The sequence below is a fragment of the Salmo trutta genome, chromosome 33, assembly GCF_901001165.1.
Source record: "Salmo trutta chromosome 33, fSalTru1.1, whole genome shotgun sequence".
Lineage (NCBI taxonomy): Eukaryota > Metazoa > Chordata > Actinopteri > Salmoniformes > Salmonidae > Salmo > Salmo trutta.
In genome coordinates, this window is record NC_042989.1 from 21,699,770 (window position 1) to 21,722,773 (window position 23,004).

Below are 23,004 nucleotides of genomic sequence, written 5' to 3' on the forward strand. Positions count from 1 at the left end.
AAACAGGACATAATCAAGATTAAACACTGGACAAAACACACATATGTCTAGATGTTTCATATTTCTACTATCCTATACAGAACATGTCTACATATCTAGAAGTTGATATATAATGTATTGGGTTATTGATGTTGTCCATTCTCTGTCCATTCCATTATGTTACTCTACAGCACACTTACTTTTTGGGGAGTTTGATCTTCTTCAGGTCCTCTTCAGCGTTGGCGTTGACCTGGACAACATGGCAGCCTAATGCCAGCAGGGTCCTGTGAAGAGACACATATATTAACACTCCCCAACCTGGGGATTAGATCTGTCTACACAGGATCAGCTCTCTTAATACGTGACAGTTTAAGACACTCACATTGCCTGCACACTCTACTAAATACTATAATCAGCAGGAATAATGTTATGATACTAGGTCTGGTGGGTTTCTGCCCTATTTCTACATCACACAGACTGGCAATAGAACCAACGTGAAGAGAGTAATGATTTGTTCAATCACGCATGTCCTTGTCCATTATGAAACCATAGATATCCCCTTAAAGACGTATTAAGGAAGAGTTATTCACTAGGTACTACTATCAGCAGGATCTCATTGCTTTGTCATAGTAAGAGGACAAAGGAGAGATGTGGTGTGATTTCAGAATGGCGGGGCTGCTCTTTCGGGGCCCACGCTGTCTGTCTCTGTTGTGTCAATGTCACTGTAGATGAACGTTAATCAAACCAGTCTTTACCGCCCTCTCTAATCACACACACGCATCACTCACACACACTTCTCTGTCTCTTGAAACTTTCGTTTCTTAGCGTCAGTGTGGGCTGTCAGTGTGGGCTGTCAGTGTGGGCTGTCAGTGTGGGCTGTCAGTGTGGGCTGTCAGTGGATCAATAGCAGATGTCCTACAGTGATTGGTGGGTGATGTCAGGAACACTGGGGTGTTTCAGGTGCTGAGAGCCCAGCAGGAGAGATCCTTTAGTTTACTTCCTGTCTGAGCCCCTGGTTCACCCACACCTTCTGTCATATCTCTCTCCTTGTCTTCCTCCTTTTCTCAGTGGGTCTAGTATAGTGTTACTTATAATGCAGGACATACTTCAAGGTTTCAGTTGACATCTGCAGGTTGTAATTCTTCTCTGTTTCAGGCAGTTTGGAAAAATCCACGAGGCAGGGGTGCTGCCGCTTGTTATCGTCCCTTATCTGAGAAACACATCGAAATAATTGTTGACGTATGAATATTTCAGTTACTGTATATGTATTGTATATATATGTATTGAAGAAGAGGGGCAGAAATATTCCAAAAGAAAAAACCTTATTAAAAAACACAATAGACAACTATAAGTATAATTTGAAGTATAATTGTGAATCAACAGAGGAGAAGGTATGTTGTCTCCCTAATTATAGAGAGCTACTGGTGTACTTGGAGTGACAACATGATCTAGTCTAGTGGACATGTTATGAATGTAGTTGGAGGAGCATGTTTTCTTGGAAGATAGAGAGGTGTGAGTCTGCATTACCAAGTGAGATATGTAATTCTATTCTTGACTGCTGTGTTTTACGCCAAATAACCCGTTTGGCTGCTCTCTGCAGCCCAAACAGTATTACATCCATGTTGACCAAGAAAACATGTACACGTACATGGCTATTTGTGTGCTAAATGAACACCAGGCAGCTCTTTTGTGAATAGTACAAGAACTCTCCTGCATGAATGCTTTTATCGAACAGTTTCCTGCAGCCTATTACAGTCCATTCAACGAGGGCTGTGCTAGAGGACAAAGAGGTACATGCCATTCTTAATAGCCTCCATATGAGTCACACGTCTTGTTTGAGACCCTTTTTATACTTTCAATGGCCCATGCTGATACAACTATTATAACTATGTTATACCAAATACTGGACTCAGATTAGGAAGTGTGTCAGGTAGCTCTACCCCATAGAAACCCCAGCAACTACAACCTCTTTATTAAGCACTGGAGCTGTGCTCTATGGAGAGCGGAATACAATACCAGTGCTGTCCAGGTACTGTGTGTGTTCGGTTCAGCCTGGCTTCAGCACACTGAGGTCTCCCTGGTGAAGCTAGCTCTATAGCCGGCCAGGACAATGTCACCTGGCCCAAGCTAACAAGGTCTTGTTAAAATCACATATAAAAGCCGACCTGGTATGTCTGGGTGCAGAATTCTGTTTTAATGAATGAAAGAGAACTCGACCCCAGCGTAATAGATGTCCTCACCCCAAATAAAAGGCTTTATTAACATGTTGGAACTGAAGGAATGGCTGGCTGTTCTGTGGGTGGAGAAATCCCACCGTCACATTAGACTTTACAAATGGGGATAGGGTGGATGAAGGGACTGGAGGACTGAGAGAATCATTCAGTAAGACTGAGAGAACAGGGGGGTCTACTCTACACAACTCCATCACATTTGTAATAAGAGCTGTGTTGCATATTGTTTCTGGTATTGATTGTCTGCACCTTTAAGGGCAGTAGGGCACAACAGGGCTGTGTTCAGAATGTATTTACGTTCTGGAACGTTCAGAACTAATTTACGTTCTGGAACGTTCAGAACTAATTTACGTTCTGGAACGTTCAGAACGTTTTTATGTTCTGGATTACATTCAGAACATTTTCACGTTCTGGAACGTTCAGAACGTTTTTACTATCTAAAACGTTTTTACGTTCTGGATTACATTCAGAATGTTTTTACGTTCTGGATTACATTCAGAACGTTTTTACGTTCTGGAACGGTCAGAACGTTTTTACTATCTAAAACGTTTTTACGTTCTGGATTACATTAAGAACGTTTTTACATTCTGGGACGTTCAGAACGTTTTACGTTCTGGGACGTTCAGAACGTTTTTACGTTCTGGGACGTTCAGAACGTTTTTACGTTCTGGGACGTTCAGAACGTTTTTACGTTCTGGGACGTTCAGAACGTTTTTACGTTCTGGGACGTTCAGAACGTTTTTACGTTCTGGGACGTTCAGAACGTTTTTACGTCTGGAACGTTCAATTAAGCGGAAACGGTGCTGTTCTGAACGACCAGTTGAAAAACATGGAGGGGTTGGATTGTGGGATGGGGAAAGCTGTCAGCATTGCGACTGCCCTTTAAATACGTCACTCACTGCAACAAGCCACACTTCTCCACTCCCAGCAAACGTACCTCAAAGTCTGCTCAAGAACGTACAAGAACGTTTTGGAGAAACGTGTCGCTCAGTACAAACCATCCCACAACGTTGCAAATGTTCAAGCGAACTGAACTCACCTCAGGTCACTTTGGCAATCATCTACTAACATGAAACCAAGAAACACTCACCCAATTGTTATATCAGTAGGACTTGATGAATTAGCGTCCAGTTTAATAATCTGGAATTAAACTATCAAGAGAGAAATAAAAAGGCCCCTCATAAGTTCTATTCCATCAGTAGTGTCCATTGAAATGGCCAAAAATGTCCTGCTGTGCCCTTGGCTAAAACAATTGCATTGTAACTCAATAAAGGGATAGTTTGGGATTTTGGCAATGAGGCCCTTTATCTACTTCCCAAGAGTAGTTTAACACGAAGACTGGAAGTGCTAGCTGTGCTGTACCTGAATACTTCCAGTCTTCTTTGTGCTAAGCCAGTTAGCATTGGCTCGCGAAATTACCTCTAACTTCCTTCTTATTGGATGCAGAGACATAAAAATGATATCCATGAGTTCATCTGACTCTAGGGAAATAAATAAAGGGCTCCGTTGCCAAAATCCCGAACTATCCCTTTAAGAACACAAAAACTATGATTCTGTCGCCTACAAACAAACTAGAATGAATAGAATGAATGGTATGAGGAGCACAATGGGAGAAAGACAGGAGTATTCTTCACTTACCCTCTGGTTTGTACCGCAAATTATAAAAGAGAAAGCAAAATGGTGTACAGGCTTGTTTTGTTGCTTTAATGATGGTAGAACTTGTACGATTAGTTTAGGGTTAATGCATTTCACATAAATCAATTACAGTATATTGATAATTGTTTAACACAAAAAAAATGTGCAAGCTGATGTGTACTGTATTTCATAATACAATTTTATTAATGTTTATATTGGCTGAAATGATCAGCTGAGTGGTAACCCATTTAGTGTATCATGTCTTTCCTATGTATGCCAATGACATAGACTGTCCAAAAGGGTTTGCCAGTGCTCTGTGACTCTATTCTCTCCATCAGTATTAAAGAGGTCTCCTACCTTCCCATAAGACCAGCCCAGTTCTATCTTGTTCATGCCCCACAGCTCGTGGATATTCTCAGCCAGTCTGTCCCGGACCTTCTCCAGGTATGGCGGCATGACGATCTGAGAGACAGAGAACACAAAGAATCTGTGTCGTAGATAAACAGCATCTGTTTGCAGACAGTACAGCAGGCTTATGTCATCAATCATACATTTGTGGATAAATGGAAACTCTTCCTCTGTAGGTATGATTGTACAACAACCTTAAAAACATGCAGTATAATCACTGTAACTGTGTTTCAGATGAGCCATGTTGCAGTTAATATGAGGCGTTCTGAGCTGAATGCCATACCCCTGTTACCTGGCTGGTCTCCACAGGGGTGGGTATGAAGGAGGCCTGGGACATGAACTGTGTGGTCCCCAGCAGGTCTCGGACCCCCTCCATGTCCCTCTTGTACTCCTTCACTGGCTCCACCTTCATCTTCTCCTTAGGCAGCAGGGCCTCGTAACACGGAGCGTAGCCTGACGGAGGCAGGAACTTGAAGTCGCCATGACGACCGCCCAACAGGAAACGCACCCTAGAGAGAGAGGGGGACTTAGTCAATTGGTGTGTTCAGTATGTGCATGAGCTTGAAAGTGATGAAGGGGGTTGATGGGTTGATTTTGGTGCAGGGGTTAGAGGAGAGGATTAGAGCAGATCATAGAGCCACTGAGGCCCAGCCCAGCCCAGCTCCAACCGAACCCCAGCCAAGCTCCAACCAATCCCCAGCCCAGCGCCAACCGAGCCCCAGCCCAGCTCCAACCGAGCCCCAGCCCAGCTCCAACCGGGCACCAGCCCAGCTCCAATTGAGCCCCAGCTCCAACCGAGCAGCCCAGCTCCAACCGAGCCCCAGCCCAGCTCCAACCGGGCCCCAGCCCAGCTCCAACCGAGCCCCAGCCCAGCTCCAAACGAACCCCAGCCCAGCTCCAACCGAGCCCCAGCCCAGCTCCAAACGAACCCCAGCCCAGCTCCAAACGAACCCCAGCCCAGCTCCAACCGAGCCCCAGCCCAGCTCCAACCGAGCCCCAGCCCAGCTCCAACTGAGCTCCAACCGAACCCCAGCTCCAACCGAGCCCCAGCTCCAACCGAGCCCCAGCCCAGCTCCAACCGAGCCCCAGCCCAGCTCTAACCGAGCAGCCCAGCTCCAACCGAGCAGCCCAGCTCCAACCGAGCCCCAGCCCAGCTCCAACCGGGCCCCAGCCCAGCTCCAACCGGGCCCCAGCCCAGCTCCAAACGAACCCCAGCCCAACTCCAAACGAACCCCAGCCCAGCTTCAACCGAGCCCCAGCCCAGCTCCAACCGAGCCCCAGCCTAGCTCCAACCGAACCCCAGCTCCAACCGAGCCCCAGCTCCAACCAAGCCCCAGCCCAGCTCCAACCGAGCCCCAGCCCAGATCCAACCGAGCCCCAGCCCAGCTCCAACCGGGCCCCAGCCAAGCTCCAACCGAGCCCCAGCCCAGCTGTAACCAAGCTCCAGCTTCAGCCCATCTCTAACCGCGCCCCAGCCCAGCTGTAACCAAGCTCCAGCTTCAGCCCAGCTCTAACCAAGCCCCAGCCCATCTCTAACCGCGCCCCAGCTGAGCCCAGTAGAACAGAGAGTGACTATGACTTACCCCACACTGAGAATGATGCAGCATTTCAGCCCACTACTCAGCAGCCCTCCTGGGCCCTGTCTGAAATAGCAGCTGAAGTAGTAGTGATGATGACGCATTCACTCCAAGTCCATTCTGAGTGCAGTGCACCAATCAATTATTAACAAGTGTCGCTGCACAGTGACTGGCTGTGCCATGGCATAGCATGGCCAGCAGTTCAGAGCACAGGAAATGTTCAAGCCCCACAGGGTTCCTTATTTACATTATCTGATGTGGCCTGCCTCTCGTGACATCATACACACAGACAAATGCAGAATAACGCTGACAGAATTTCTATAAATATGAGATTATGTTAATTTTGTATAACGCTTCCGCAAATTTGATTGTGGTAATTGATATACAGTGTAGCTTGCAGCCCTGGGTGGAATTTGATGTGAACGGAAATGTCTGGAACTGTCAAGAGTCACATCTCGGCACAGAGTAAGGTTCAGAATAGTAAAATGCCATTTTGCTGCAAAAACGGAGTCGATCATGAAATCCTGGAAAGCTTGCTGGGGCCTGAAATGTCATTTAGCAGACGTCATTCATATCATCTGAAGTTGCCATGGCAACACAAGTGGGTAAGATGGCCTCTACCTGCATCTGAGCCCTTAAGGATTAATAGAGTATATAGAGGAAATGATGTAGGGAGGGATTAGATGGATTTTCATGCAGACTAGAGGGAGGAGAGGAAGATATTTGAGGAGAGTGCTCTGTAGGTGTGTATACAGTGAGGGAAAAAAGTATTTGATCCCCTGCTGATTTTGTACGTTTGCCCACTGACAAAGAAATGATCAGTTTCTAATTTTAATGGTAGGTTTATTTGAACAGAGAGAGACAGAATAACAAGAAAAAAATCCAGAAAAACGCATGTCAACAAATGTTATAAATTGATTTGCATTTTAATGAGGGAAATAAGTATTTGACCCCTCTGCAAAACATGACTTAGTACTTGGTGGCAAAACCCTTGTTGGCAATCACAGAGGTCAGACGTTTCTTGTAGTTGGCCACCAGGTTTGCACACATCTCAGATGGGATTTTGTCCCACTCCTCTTTGCAGATCTTCTCCAAGTCATTAAGGTTTCGAGGCTGACGTTTGGCAACTCCAACCTTCAGCTCCCTCCACAGATTTTCTATGGGATTAAGGTCTGGAGACTGGCTAGGCCACTCCAGGACCTTAATGTGCTTCTTCTTGAGCCACTCCTTTGTTGCCTTGGCTGTGTGTTTTGGGTCATTGTCATGCTGGAATACCCATCCATGACCCATTTTCAATGCCCTGGCTGAGGGAAGGAGGTTCTCACCCAAGATTTGACGGTACATGGCCCCGTCCATCGTCCCTTTGATGCGGTAAAGTTATCCTGTCCCCTTAGCAGAAAAACACCCCCAAAGCATAATGTTTCCACCTCCATGTTTGACGGTGGGGATGGTGTTCTTGGGGTCATAGGCAGCATTCCTCCTCCTCCAAACACGGCGAGTTGAGTTGATGCCAAGAACTCCATTTTGGTCTCATCTGACCACAACACTTACACCCGGATGTCCTCTGAGTCATTCAGATGTTCATTGGCAAACTTCAGACGGGCATGTATATGTGCTTTCTTGAGCAGGGGGACCTTGTGGGCGCTGCAGGATTTCAGTCCTTCACGGCGTAGTGTGTTACCAATTGTTTTCTTGGTGACTATGGTCCCAGCTGCCTTGAGATCATTGACAAGATCCTCCCGTGTAGTTCTGGGCTGATTCCTCACCATTCTCATGATCATTGCAACTCCATGAGGTGAGATCTTGCATGGAGCCCCAGGCCGAGGGAGATTGACAGTTCTTTTGTGTTTCTTCCATTTGCGAATAATCGCACCAACTGTTGTCACCTTCTCACCAAGCTGCTTGGCGATAGTCTTGTAGCCCATTCCAGCCTTGTGTAGGTCTACAATCTTGTCCCTGACATCCTTGGAGAACTCTTTGGTCTTGGCCATGGTGGAGAGTTTGGAATCTGATTGATTGATTGCTTCTGTGGACAGGTGTCTTTTATACAGGTAAACTGAGATTAGGAGCCCTCCCTTTAAGAGTGTGCTCCTAATCTCAGCTCATTACCTGTATAAAAGACACCTGGGAGCCAGAAATCTTTCTGATTGAGAGTGGGTCAAATACTTATTTTCCTCATTAAAATGCAAATCAATTTATAACATTTTTGACATGCATTTTTCTGGATTTTTTTTTGTTATTCTGTCTCTCACTGTTCAAATAAACCTACCATTAAAATTATAGACTGATCATTTCTTTGTCAGTGGGCAAACGTACAAAATCAGCAGGGGATCAAATACTTTTTCCCCCCACTGTACGTGTTCATTCATGTTAATGACACAGGTGTGTGTCTAAGACAAACACATACTTGACGCCAGCAGAGAAGCTGACAACAGGGAAGAAGAGTCCATCGATGTTGAAGTTCTCGAACATGCCCTGTACGGGCTGTCCATTGATCCTGAAGGAGATGCTGGGAGCTCCCAGGTCCAGACAACAGCTCACCACATCCTCAGAGGTCAGGATGTGTTGGTTAATAGAAGCCACCGCCCGGGAGATACGACCTGCAATAAACCACAGTGTCAGCACTGAAATATGACCTACAAGACACGCACACGAACACACACTCTTTGGGCAAAGCAGACCGATTTACCCTGTAGGACACACACACTGTCTAGACACAATCTGGTCTTAGCCCTGGGTTACTTCTCATAATTTATGAATCAGGTGACTAATGTGGAGCAGCTAGGTTAAGATGAAAGCAAACATCTACTGCGGATACCCACCTGACCAGAGATGAAGTCCGTCAAAGCCGTAAGAGTAGAGGTCGTCCCCCACTCCGTTGCCCCCCCAGCCCTCTCCTCCACCAGGGTAAGGGGCGTAACCCTTGTTTGTGGCCCAGCCCACACGCAGGTGAGAGGGGTCGCTGGTCAAGAAGTGGTCCACCTGGTCAATCATCAGCTCGTAGTACCACTTCTTATACTGGGCCGAGCCCTCACTCACTCCCAGGAAGATGTTGGGCCTCATGCTGCCAAGTATCAGAGACTCGGATTAGGGCTTAATCACATAATTGTGATCGATGTTTCTTTAGGCACTATGTACAATCCCATCAAACAAACTCAGCAAAGAGAAGAATATCCAACACTATCTATCACTCCTACATTACAACCAGTAGCGCATTAATCTAATTATACCGGGCTGGGATTGGATGGCTTGTTACCTTTGGACGTCATTGACCAATCGGGTCTGGAGAAGCAGATCTCTTTTAGGGAGCAGGTGATCGCAGATAAGATTCTGATTGGCTCTTACAGCCACCCCGTTACACACACAGAGGGAGCAGAGCACATCCAGAATCTGCAGGTTGAGGAGAGAGAGGGAGGAGGAGGGGGTGAATACAGCAGCTCCCTAATCACTGAGTACAGAATGCAGCTCATCTAACCATTCAAACCCTGAGAGTGAGAGACAGGGAGAGAGAGGACTAAGGACTACCAACTCATCCGTAGTCCTTTTTCATGTTGCTATTAGAGGGAGAACCTTTTTATGCAGCTATTAATGCAGCCAGCCATAATTACTGAGAGATGCTAATCAGGGTGAAACCATATCCAGTAATATAATTTTGATGCATGGGGGCCCAACCTGGCTTTACAAAGCAGAGGAATTAAATGGGCAAGGAACAGCAGCCAAGGGCGCCAGGCCAAGACCTGTGCTTTATTATCCGCCGCTTCATAAGGGGCCACAGCCAAATGATACATCGACTGTGATTTATGACAAAGGAGATGACAGCCCACTGGAGAGCAGGTTGACGTTTATTGTCATGAATATTGCCTTGGAGGCAGAATTGAGTGATTTCCACTAGATGGGCCAGCTGCAAAATCAAAATTGGCTATATTGTAAAAATCAATTAAAAAAATGTGCTTAATTTAATGTTGGACTATGCAGAAATCACTCTGCCATTTTCTGGTTGCTAAAATTCTAATAGTTTTTTCCCAATTTCAGTTTATGTGACAAAACAAGCAAGTATAGTGTAGAGAATCATTGTACCATCTAAACCGCTGTGAAATATATTTTCCATAACCAAAAATATTATATTTTCAGCTGTTTGAAGCTGGAGTACAAAACCGAAAGTAAAACACGCAAAAACTAAACTTAATTACAGGAAGCATAGAAATATAAAATAACAGATCAATCTACCGCTTCTTAGACTTGCTTTCAACGAGAATGGCAAATCTATAATGCACATTTCTATGTGAATTTGGTTGGGTCGCCAAAATAGTTTGCAGATTTCAAATCAAATCAAACTTTATTTGTCACATGCATGTGTAGACAGCATGTGTAGACCTTATCGTGAAATGCTTACTCAAAAAATAGTTAAGAAAATATTTACCAAATAAACTAAAGTAAAAAATAAGAAAAAGTAACACAATAAAATAACAATAACAAGGCTATATACAGGGGGTACTGGTACCGAGTCAATGTGCGGGGGTACAGGTTAGATTTAAGGTTAGGGTTAGCCATTAGGTTTAACAGTATGGTTAAGGTTAGGGTTAGGTTTAAAATCAGATTTTATTACTTTGTGGCTGTGCCAGTTAGTGACCACTCTGCAGAGCTGCCTCCAGGGCAAGATTCATGACAATAAATGGCAACCTGCCGCTGGAGACCTAATTTCAATGCAAACATATTGATCTCTATACACATAACAACCAAATGCCCAGCCCCAACAAGAACTCATCAACTCTCTGCAGCCCTGTCAGCACTGGGTGTACTAATAAAACGCAGGCTCATGAGTGAATTATTGTGCTTTACAAGTAACTGTGCTCAAGCTGTTGTGATGGACAAATGGTATCAAAATAACAAACAATGTCGCTGCATCCACTTGATCATGGTGATATTTGATACAGCTCCTCCTCCTGTTTCAGCTCACCTTGTGGTTGCGTCCATGTTTGTAGAGCAGGGAGATGATGGACTTGATGTGTCCTCTCTGGATGATATTTAAAGCCTCCGGGCTCTCAGTTAGAATGCAGTGGAGAACCTCCAGTATGCCTGCCGTGGCCACAGAGAACAAGGGAACAAGACACGAAAGGACGTTCCTTAAACGCATGCTTCTGGGTATGACGATACATAGTAAAGCATAACTAAACGCACTCAGGACTCTAAACACCAGGTCTGGGGTTTACAGCAATGTAATCCAACTACACCTTTTCAACCCTGTCCAGTCAGCATGCAGCCCAAGGAACGGTTGGTCAAGGACAAACGGAGTTTTAAACATGTCATCATCATGGTACCTGAGGAGGACTCGAGTCTCTCCAGCTTGCTGACCAGCCAGTCAAGGTTGTTGGAGAACTGGGTGCAGTTGTTCCTGTTGCCTCGGATCAGCGCCGCTACAGGACACATGGACAAGAAGGTCACAGGTCATGGAGAGGAGACACATTCCTACACAGTTGGCTAGTTTGAAGAGGATAATGCAAATTTCTGATCTTTGACCTACAGTACAGAAAACCTAGCAACAATAGAAAAACACTACCGAACATTACTGTACATTTTTCTCAACAAATAATTAAACCCAAGAAGACATGTTACATAGTTATGAAGATGTCTTTGACCTACAGCCAACAACACTGCCAAAACTTACATCTTACACACACAACAACAACGTCACCCAAAACGCACACCTTAAACCACACTCCATGCCAAGGAAAGAGTAGTGTCCTTTTCCTAATCCTCATGCATATTAATTAAGCAGCAGAGTGCAGAGGGAGGGCGTGACATCGGGGGCACAGGAGAGTCGTCCAAGCCAAAAATGACAGGGTCACCCAGCGCAGACAAACAGAGGAGTGGAAGCCTAGCTCCAAAATCCATTTAGCTGGAGCAGGTGCATGGAGGAAGGAATATGAGATGAGGGACGTGGTCTGCACACTAATGCTCCCCATGAGGAGAAAGCACCATGTAAACAAGCTGTGAAGGACAAACTCAGAGGGGAACAGAAGGGCTTAGACAGTGACACAGACACCAGAACTGGGAAGCTTCTGAGACAAAAAATGCTTCTGCTACTGTGAGGGAATGGCTGTAATGTCCAACTGTCATGAACGGTTGGACTGGTCTGTGATTCTGGCAATTTTAAGGCTTAAGTAAGGACATGGATAACAGAGTGACCAAACAACAACCAAATACAATGGTGAGAAGTGATGGCGTGGTTCCTTATGGGTTAGAAAGCCAACTGGTGAGCATGGCACAGTCCAGGCTGGCTAGGAGTGTGTGTGTTGGACATTCTGTGTGCTGTGGGAGATGTACACGTCAGGTAAAAACCCTGGAAGCACTTCTCACAGACCTGAAATCTGCATGCTATCCTTATCCACTCCCAGCACCCAACTTCAGCCCCTGTGTTTGTGTGTGTGTGTGTGTGTGTGTGTGTGTGTGTGTGTGTGTGTGTGTGTGTGTGTGTGTGCTAGAGTGCATGTGTACTGAGGCATCCTTACAGACAGCAAACAGCAGTGTCAGTTAGGGAAACACCACCCCAGGGTGCCTGGAGGACCATAAACAGCTCTGTAAATACCAGCTCAGCTAACCCAAATAATCACAGCGCAGCAGTGAGATGCAGGCCTGTGGTTGGTAAGAGCAACGCTGGGATGGCCAGGGCTTTAGTGGCAGGCTACAATGACTCCGGTACCTGTGACTGATTACTGTGTGTGTGTGTGTGTGTGTGTGTGTGTGTGTGTGTGTGTGTGTGTGTGTGTGTGTGTGTGTGTGTGTGTGTGTGTGTGTGTGTGTGTGTGTGTGTGTGTGTGTGTGTGTGTGTGTGTGTGTGTGTGTGTGTTTGCGTGCATGTGTGTTGTTTTCACCATTGTAATCTCTCCCAAAACAGTAGTGAAAGGTGAGACTGAGTCTCAATCACCTGTGTATGTAGATCATAGAGTTGTAATCAACAGTGTGTGTGTGTGTGTGTTTGTGTGTGTGTGTGTGTGTGTGTGTGTGTTTGTCTTGGCCTACTGTGACTCTTTATGTCATTGTTACAGTATTGTTGTGATGACCTGTGTATAAGACTCGGTCCTCGTTGGAGGACAATGAAGTCTTCTATTGTCTCTCTCACCCAGCAGCTCATAGAGCAGGTTGAGGATTTCCTTCCAGGAAGCCCCAGCCTCTGCCCCGGCACACTCCCCAAAGTGGGCTGCACTGTTGTACACGTTGAGACGGTCGATGCAGCAGGACACCAGAGTCAGCATGCCCTGAAACACAGTCACACCCATCATCACTCTGACATCATCATCACGTCAGCTCCTAGGGTGCTTCCAAAATGGTGCCATTTTCCCTATATGGTGCACTACTCCCACTTCATGCCTTGGTGATTAATCTAGAATGGTATTAATACTGATCAGCAGAGGTGTGGACTCGAGTCACATGACTGTGGACTCGAGTCACATGACTTGAGTCAGACTCGAGTCACAAATATGATGACTTGCAACTCAACTTTGACTTGAATACCAATGACTTGTGACTTAACTTGGACTTGAGCCTTTTGACTCGACCTGACTTGATACCCTCCCCAAGCCCAAATATTAAAAATTATGCTATTAAAAAAAGTGTGTAGCGCATCAACTCTTCATTTAATGGATTACAGTTTGATTCGGACAGCAGCCAATTAAATTGTCCCAGCTGAGAAAAAGCTGTGCGTGGCAGTGCAGAGGAATGTCGGCGGCTGAATTCAGATGGAGCCCTTGGAAAGATGATACCCAAATTATTATTTTTGGATATAAAGACGATGCTGTATCAACAAAAACGGATTGCAACTTGAAAAACATGCTGGAACAAAATTACAGAGGCACAACAATTTCCAACTTAGTTCGACATTTGAAGCTGCACAAAGAACGGTAAGTCGTGGGTAATATAGCCGACAGCTATATAATTTATAACTTTGCTAGTGTAGCATGTAGGCTAACATAACATTAAATCAATGAGCCTCCACACAGTCAGTTGGTGCGGGAACATGATCATTGCACCCAAGATTGAGCTACAACAGGCTAGGCAGTTGGTAGCCTAAACCCTGCCTGATGTTACTGCTGTTCCTAAAACCATTGACATACATTAGCCTACTGTAACCACACAGAGAGGGTGTGTGTGTGTGTGTGTTAAAGTTGGGCGGTTGTGTACAAGCCTACATCTCCCGATTGCGCCCCATAGCGATCCTCGATAGTCGATCCCTATTGGGGGGGGGGGGGGGGGGGTCTTTCTCATGGCTACCCATGTATTTCCATGGAAATATAACGTTGATCTGGAAAGTAATAAATATATAGATATTTTTAAAAGCATTCATGATTTGCGTGAATGTAATACTAACTATTACTCTTGTTAAACATGAAATGGTATTACACTTGGTGAAGAGCACATTATGACTTGTTTAGGACTCGAAACTCAAAGTTTAGGACTTGAGACTTGACTTGATAATTGCTGGTCTTGACTTGAGACTTGACTCGGAATTGCCTGTCTTGACTTGGGACTTGAGTGCTAAGACTTGAGACTTACGTGTGACTTGTAAAACAATGACTTGGTTCCACCTCTGCTGATCAGACATACTAAGAGGTATGCAAGCCCAGTGAGAAAGGACATTGCAAGTTATTTATGTCAGCTGTCAATAATGAAACATTTACTTTATAACCAGGATGTATGGGAGAGTGGGATGGGAAAGGGCAGTTTGGGGATATTAATAAAATGATGGAGAAGTGTGTAGGCTAGGATATAGATGAGTTATAGCAGCATTCCAAGGGATGGATCCATGGTAATACCAGTTATGTAAACATAACATAAACACAGCATACAGCTATTTTACATTAATTCAAGTTATCAACAGATTGCTTGAGGACATAGTGAACCACTGGGGGAAAATAAAATCCATAGGAGCGGCTTTTGTTTGAGTTAGGGAGAGTAGTTGACGTTGAGTATTTGACATTACAGGCACAAGGGAAGGAAGCTGACATTTTATAATTGATAAGAGAAATGTTATGTTAGGCTTATCAAAAGGCTCCACTGCATTGTTGTCACCACAGAAAAACTCAGAGCAAAACTGCTGACAGTTAAAAAGCAATGCTCTGAAATACAATGCGCCATTGAAATACTACAGAATCTATTGATTTAGCCTTTAAAAACAGTGTGTATTGCGAACATTGTGTCTACGCCCGGTCCCTGCAATAACCTGACTTTGGACTTTTATTGTCCTCTGCTGCCAACCAACCGTCATGCAGGATCGCGATGCAGCACTTCCTGTGTGGATGAACTCACTTCCTGTTTGAAGAGGTTCTGTCGGTTCTTGAGCGAGCGCAGCATGATCTGTTTCTCCTCGTGCTCCAGCTCAGCGTCAGGCAGTTGGAAGTAGGTGATGAGGTCGTAGAGAGTCTGGAGGACCTCCTCGATGGGCAGGGCTACTGATGCACGGTTCTTACCCCCCAGACAGTCTAGGTCTCTGGAACAGGAGAAGAGATTATCTTCATCAGATGACTATTTGAAAGTACTCCATTTTTCAGCATCAAAACAACAGAATATTATGAGAACAGCTCATTTATATCACTATATCATTATATAATCAGAACGTTTCATAATGATGCCATTAGATTTCATAACAACACTGAACTCCAGTATTAGAATATGACTCAAGGAGTGACTGCCATGGTGAACATAATTTGTGCCTTGAGGTTCATCCATGCTGAAATGTTATTTCTGTGTGAGCTAAAAATAGTGCCTACTCTGTCACACAGAGTGGGAGGGGTGTGTGGAGAGGTACAGCTCACAAGAGGCGGTCTGGGTCTGGACAGTGGTGAAAGCCAGTCAGCCATGTGTGACTGACTGATGTCACCGAGGGGGTTTGGGTTTGAGTCACAGTCACAGTCACAGGCCAGTTTAATACTTGTTCTATCCATTGCACTCTCTTCCATTCCACTGCGTGGCCTCATGGCATGAGCTGTTTATTGTCCTGATTGGCTAGGCACTGGGTCATTGAGCGAGGCAGTCAGCATGCTGTCTGGGGGCCGTGCTATCCATAGAGGACCCTTCTCACAGGCCATAAGCTCAACTGCTGCTGCGCATTCAAATCTACAGGGCTTTACACAGACAGCATTACACTACAGTCAATGATTAGTTATAATTTGGTTGTGTGGTTTAGTAGTGGTGTAGTGGTGATATTAGGTGTAGCGGTGATATTAGGTGTAGCGGTGATAGTGGTGTAGCGGTGATAGTGGTGTAGCGGTGATAGTGGTGTAGCGGTGATAGTGGTGTAGCGGTAATATTAGGTGTAGCGGTGATATTAGGTGTAGCGGTGATAGCGGTGATAGTGGTGTAGCGGTGATAGTGGTGTAGCGGTGATAGTGGTGTAGCGGTGATAGTGGTGTGGCGGTGATAGTGGTGTAGCGGTGATATTAGGTGTAGCGGTGATATTTGGTGTAGCGGTGATAGCGGTGATAGTGGTGTAGCGGTGATATTAGGTGTAGCGGTGATATTAGGTGTAGCGGTGATATTAGGTGTAGCGGTGATAGTGGTGTAGCGGTGATAGTGGTGTAGCGGTGATAGTGGTGTAGCGGTAATATTAGGTGTAGCGGTGATATTAGGTGTAGCGGTGATAGCGGTGATAGCGGTGACAGTGGTGTAGCGGTGATAGTGGTGTAGCGGTGAAGAGGGGATATTTGGTGTAGCGGTGATAGTGGTGTAGCGGTGATATTAGGTGTAGCGGTGATATTTGGTGTAGCGGTGATATTTGGTGTAGCGGTGATATTAGGTGTAGCGGTGATATTAGGTGTAGCGGTGATAGTGGTGTAGCGGTTATATTAGGTGTAGTGGTTATATTAAGTGTAGCGGTGATATTAGTTGTAGTGGTTATTTTAGGTGTAGCGGTGATAGTGGTGTAGCGGTGATATTAGGTGTAGCGGTGATAGTGGTGTAGCGGTGATAGTGGTGTAGCGGTGATAGTGGTGTAGCGGTGATATTAGGTGTAGCGGTGATATTAGGTGTAGCGGTGATAGTGGTGTAGCGGTGATAGTGTTGTAGCGGTAATATTAGGTGTAGTGGTTATATTAGGTGTAGCGGTGATAGTGGTGTAGCGGTGATAGTGGTGTAGCGGTAATATTAGGTGTAGCGGTGATATTAGGTGTAGCGGTGATAGCGGTGATAGTGGTGATAGTGGTGTAGCGGTGATAGTGGTGTAGCGGTGATATTTGGTGTAGCGGTGATAGTGGTGTAGCGGTGATATTAGGTGTAGCGGTGATATTTGGTGTAGCGGTGATATTAGGTGTAGCGGTGATATTAGGTGTAGCGGTGATAGTGGTGTAGTGGTTATATTAGGTGTAGCGGTGATAGTGGTGTAGTGGTGATAGTGGTGTAGCGGTGATAGCGGTGATAGTGGTGATAGTGGTGTAGCGGTGATAGTGGTGTAGCGGTGATAGTGGTGTAGCGGTGATATTAGGTGTAGCGGTGATATTAGGTGTAGCGGTGATAGTGGTGTAGCGGTGATATTTGGTGTAGCGGTGATAGCGGTGTAGTGGTTATATTAGGTGTAGCGGTGATAGTGGTGTAGTGGTTATATTAGGTGTAGCGGTGATAGTGGTGTAGTGGTTATATTAGGTGTAGCGGTGATAGTGGTGTAGCAGTTATATTAGGTGTAGCGGTGATAGTGGTGTAGTGGTTATATTAGGTGTAGCGGTGATAGTGGTGTAGCAGTTATATTAGGTGTAGCGGTGATAGTGGTGTAGCAGTTATATTAGGTGTAGCGGTGATAGTGGTGTAGTGGTTATATTAGGTGTAGCAGTGATAGTGGTATAGCAGTTATATTAGGTGTAGCGGTGATAGTGGTGTAGCGGTGATAGTGGTGTAGTGGTTATATTAGGTGTAGCAGTGATAGTGGTATAGCAGTTATATTAGGTGTAGCGGTGATAGTGGTGTAGCGGTGATAGTGGTGCTACCTGATGAAGTGACTGAAGAGGCGGGTGGTGTTACGGATGATGCGAGCAGCACGGGACTCTTCGTGCTGACACCGCTGCAAGGTCAGCCCATCATCCATATGACCCTCAGAGTGGAGGAAAGCCTGGAAGAGAGAGAGAGAGAGAGATAGAGAGAAGGAGGGGTTAGGGGAGGGAGAGATAGAGAGCGGGGAGATACAGAGAAAGAGGGAGAAAAGGGGGTTGGTAAGGGAGGGAGAGAGAGGGGGATAGAGTATGATAGATAGAAAGAGAGAGAGAGAGAAAAGATCAAGAAAAAGAAAGAAAAAAAGAGAGCGAAAGAGAGGAAGGAAAGAGGGAGGGAGAGAGGAGAGGGAGCAATTTCCAGCCATTAGCAGAGATGAGCATGGCTTGTCTGTAACGCAGGTGCTGCTGACACTACAGGCTATTAGGCTCTGTATCTGTGGAGTCCAGGGACTGTCAGATACACTCCTCTCACATCTCATTCATTACAGCCACAGGGTTTGATTTAGTCACAGGAAAAGCACTATCAGTGTAATACACTTATCTCAAACCTATCAACTAGAAAATCAGCAAGAGAATCCTCATCTGCTCTAGGAATTTTCTAATGATATTTATTGCATGTGCTACTTTCTGGTCAATTGTTTTTTTCAATGGGATTCTTTTTATCACTGCTAGTGGAATAGTCGCACCATAACAGTTCTCAACTAGAGATTTTAAAAAGTCCTGGCTGTATCATAAACCGCTGACAAATAAAGCAGTGCATTGGTGTCTCACCCGTCTCTTGAGAGGGCCCAGGCGAGATGATTTTACATCAGGCGCCTGGTAGGACAGCCAGAGTCCTGTAGCCACATGCATGACGAAGCAGATTGAGTCCCCATACTTAATCTCTGCCATCCCCATGCCCTCGATGTCCCGCTTTGGACTCGACTCCAGCTTTTCCTAGAGGGAAGGAAGAATCCAAAACAAGATCAAGACGTCACACAAAGTCTCCAAGCCAGGCTTCAATACGTTATACAGTTTTATTCAAATCACATGTTATTATGCTAAGCAGCAGGTGTTGAGGGACCTTGATCTAAGAAAAGCCATTTAAAGATGATGACAGATCTGGATCAGGCTGGTCAAGGACTGAAGGAGCACTGACAGCTTTCCATAATACAACATGTAATTACACACGCTATGACGGCTAGCCTAATAGAGAGAGACAGAGGGAGGAAGAGATAGGAAGAGAGCATTCAATGTGTATAGCCTATATCACTGAGCAATAGAGGATGGCCACAGGCAAGCCCTCATGCATTACTATGCATTTGTTCCCCATTAAGAACAGACACAATGGATAATGTATAGTGTATTAAACCTATGAAAAACTGCCTCAGTGAAATGGTGGATTACACCATGCTATTGATCCATAGTGAAGAGGTCACTAATTGCGAAGAGGTCACTAATAGCTTCCGATCACTAGCTACGTCTGAAAGCACCATTACCAAGAGCAGACTTAAATACCCTAGTCCAGAATGGTATGGTGCCGCAGGTCCATACATTTATAGAGAGCAACTTCAGCTAAATAACCTGTATGGCATGGCTTTAATATGCTTAATAACGCAAGGAGAGTGGGAGCAATTCATTTGAAAGTCTTTAGAATTGTTCCTAGGACTGTAATATCCTCTCAGTAGCTCTCTGTAAGTGAGTGTGCGGCTAAGTCCTTGACTGTGATGGAAAGGCAAAGTTTGAGAAGTGTGTGTGTGAGCTGGTCCTGCTCTCTGACCTTGGAGGCTCTAAAGCAGAAGGCAGTGGAGGATGTGTCAGACTTCTCCCGGTCCTGCAGCACCACCCCCCTCTCCTCCGTCAGGGACAGGTAGTGCCCCGTGGTGAGGTGGCGGAGACGGAAGGGCTGCCCCCAGGGAATGTGACTCCCGCTCCAGCTGTCCAGGGGCACACACACACATACACACACAGAATTATATCAACAACAAAAACGACTAATTAGGCACTTACAGTAATATTCTTATGACTAGACATTGACCGGTTTCTCAGATCAAAACAAAATAGCAGTTGACACATGGATGACACATTCCAGATCTGAAAGTGCAGGAGAGGAAAGGAATCTTTGAAAGACTACAAATAGTTGGGGTCAAAAGGTCTAAATGACTCAAAGCATCTTGAAATATCAAGGTGAATCAGAGCAGAGGGAGGGAGAGAGAGGGAGGGAGGAAGAGAGAGGGGGGAAGAGAGAGACAAAGAGATGGAGAGAGGGAGGGAGAGAGAGAGGGGGGAAGAGAGAGAGGGGGGAAGAGAGAGACAGAAAGAGATAGACAGATCAGAGGGAGAGAGGAAGGGAGAGAGAGAGAGACGGAAAGAGAGAGACAGATCAGAGGGAGAGAGGAAGGGAGAGAGAGAGAGACGGAAAGAGAGAGACAGATCAGAGGGAGAGAGGGAGGGAGAGAGAGACAGAAAGAGGGAGAGAGGGAGGGAGAGAGGGAGAGAGAGACAGATCAGAGGGAAAGAGGGAGGGAGAGAGAACACAGAGAGAGAAGACAGAGAGGATAAAAAGAGCTGAACTCACCTGATTCTCAGAGGCTCTAGCCTCCACAGAGACCTGGCCTTGGCTCCTGCATTCCCCGTCTCATAGTTCACTATCCTGGGGACACGAGAGGAGCATGAGGTTGACATGTCTGGATCTCTGCAACGTTTTATTAGAACTGCCACATCATAATGGTCCTAAAGTCATGTTTTATGACTTTAGCAGGATACCATCTCTGACTGCTTTATTCCCTACAGTCATAGTGATATCAGCTCACAGGAGGTAATACTCAGACTGGGACCTCAGAAGAACCTTACTATTTACCCTCCCGGCAACAGAGCACATCTTTCATCGAGGCCACCCACATAACCAACAGAGACTGAGAGCAACACTGTCTATCACTGATATGGGTGACTGGCTCCAAAGATAAAAGGAATCTTTCATAGCCCTTGGTGACAGTTTGGACTAGGTTTGATAGACCTCCTGAAATTTACCGTCTTTAAAAAAATGCTTCCTCTATTCAATTTCAAGGACAGGACTAAAGGCAAAGCCAAAACTGACAACCAATATATAATCCTCAGCGAATTATTGCCCCACACACACCGTCCTAAAAATAGACTGTTTGACTGGGAGGAAGATGAAGGGTCATCTCACACGTCTTCGGTGACTGGCTATGTTAACGTTGCTGTGGGCTTCTGCTACTGTTGTCTCGACCCACTACAGGCCATATCCCTCTGCTACCTTGCTGGCTGTCAGCGCGACTATAGATAGCAGGGCGGCCATTTTTCCTGCTCCTGAGACCCAGTGTCAGACTGAGTAGTGACACCAACCTGTGGGACCCACAGGGAATTCAAAACAAACTCAGCCAGAGTCAGCCAGGTCCACCAAGTTTGATTTCAGGCCACTTTCACAAAAGACTAAGGCAAAAACTAATTCCTTAAAGAGACACTTAACAAGCCAATTGGCACATGTGTTTTTCTGTTGCTCATTAGAAAAAGTTGATCTCAGTCTTGGAGGAGTGTTTCCTGACCAATTCCACGTTTGGTTAATGATGTTTGTTTCCCATGAGACACAGTAGACATGGACGCATATTTATTTCACTTCCTCATAATCCCCAGAAAGAATCTAAGATAATTTTGACCTTTTTCCGAGGATGTTTTAGTTGGGCAATTTTACATCAAACTAAGGTGTTTAGTGGGGTATTTCTCAAGTTAAAAAAAAATGCGACGTGTCTTATGTAAACAGTCGGAGCTGCTTGAGCAGGTCTGTCGCACTGTCTATGCTATTGGATAGAGAGCAATCACCACAGTTTGTCACCCCATGTTAGTGGACAAACGGACATCGTCTAATCAAAACCCAACATTCATTTACCCGTTGTGACGCAAGGATGTGCCAAACTCCGTTTTAAACGAGACTGACTTGATGACCAAAATGATCCTATTTAGACTTTGTAGTACATTTTGACACCAGAATAACTGTTTGACTCATAGCGATCCCACATAGGCCGTTTTTCAAAGGGATCAGCTGCTTTTTAAAGGCAGCCGCTCTTTAACTCCTGAAGACTCATCGTGTTTAGTCTTACAGCTGTTTCCCAGTTGTGTGACTTACCTCTGTTGCTCATCACTCTGGTCGGAACCTGGGATGGTCAGAACTTCATCATGACCGTGGAACAGACGCAACACATGGCCACCCAGCAGATAACCTATTGGAGGATGGATTAACAGCACCTTTAATTGATGCCCATACATTTCAAACAACATTATAAGCCAGTTTAGTAGTGAAACTATAACAATTGGACATACCCTCCTCCACGTTGCTGCCTGAGCAGGTGGGGTGGACATTCCACAGAGTCTGCATGAAGGACGCGTCCACCTGGATGTTGCCATTGGAGATGGACAGGTGCTGGTGGGGACAGAGAAACATTATGTTACACACACCATCAATAACTACATTACGGGACATAAACTACCGTTGGCCTATACTGCAGGAGCCATGTCAAATACACAGTTTGATTCAAGGCATTGAGCCAGGCTACAACTCAGAGGGTTGTCCATGCATGCAAGCTATTGCTGCAGTAGATTTAGAGTCATTCATCAACCTGGAGAGAAGCTGGCACTGGAGAGACAACAGCACTGTGAACTTGGGACTGCCAGTTTCTAGAGGGCTGCGTGTGTGTATGTGTGTGTGTCTGTATGTGTGTGTATGTGTGTATGTCTGTATGTGTGTGTGCGTGTGCGTGTATGTGTGTGTGGGTTCAGGCGTGCATGTGGGCGTGCCCGTGCATGGGACATTTCTGCAGCAGAGTGTCGCAGAGGAAATCTCCAGCCCTGGTCCTGAAGGTGCTGTAGGCCTGGTTAGAGGTAGCATCTCCCTGGTGACAGCAGCACAGAGAGGAGCTGTGGCAGTAACAGTCACATGAAAGTGGGCCTCTAGCCCAGTGAAAGCTGCCGTATCCCTGCTTAATTCCCATAAACATGGGCTTGGCTGGGCTGGCTGTTGTTACACTCTCCCTGCATCATGCTGGAGATATTTTCCAGGAACAGCATGCCAAGGCCCTGAGGTTCACACAGTGGAATAACAGAAGGGTCTGGGAGATGGTCATAGATGGGCCTGATGAGGAACAGGGGAGCAGGGTTTGCCAGGCCACACAGTGTAGGAAAGTTGGGATAGGGGACAGAGTAAGATAG

The 23,004-nt window shown here is 45.7% G+C and overlaps 1 protein-coding gene across 1 annotated transcript in view; it reads right to left on the reverse strand.

The window, feature by feature from the left end:
• LOC115172651 (ryanodine receptor 3-like) overlaps window positions 1-23,004 on the reverse strand; it is a 167,527-nt gene that overhangs the window by 61,963 nt on the left and 82,560 nt on the right. Inside the window, exons 7-23 of the mRNA XM_029730307.1 lie at window positions 22,120-22,219; window positions 21,926-22,019; window positions 20,360-20,434; window positions 19,562-19,718; window positions 18,574-18,738; window positions 17,800-17,921; window positions 15,134-15,314; window positions 12,951-13,086; window positions 11,149-11,244; window positions 10,788-10,906; window positions 9,087-9,220; window positions 8,653-8,894; window positions 8,238-8,430; window positions 4,546-4,762; window positions 4,203-4,307; window positions 1,086-1,189; window positions 180-263 (exon numbers count right to left, since the gene is read on the reverse strand). Of these exons, the coding sequence (XP_029586167.1) occupies window positions 180-263; window positions 1,086-1,189; window positions 4,203-4,307; window positions 4,546-4,762; window positions 8,238-8,430; window positions 8,653-8,894; window positions 9,087-9,220; window positions 10,788-10,906; window positions 11,149-11,244; window positions 12,951-13,086; window positions 15,134-15,314; window positions 17,800-17,921; window positions 18,574-18,738; window positions 19,562-19,718; window positions 20,360-20,434; window positions 21,926-22,019; window positions 22,120-22,219 (2,324 nt within the window). The remainder of the gene's footprint in view (window positions 1-179; window positions 264-1,085; window positions 1,190-4,202; window positions 4,308-4,545; window positions 4,763-8,237; window positions 8,431-8,652; window positions 8,895-9,086; window positions 9,221-10,787; window positions 10,907-11,148; window positions 11,245-12,950; window positions 13,087-15,133; window positions 15,315-17,799; window positions 17,922-18,573; window positions 18,739-19,561; window positions 19,719-20,359; window positions 20,435-21,925; window positions 22,020-22,119; window positions 22,220-23,004) is intronic.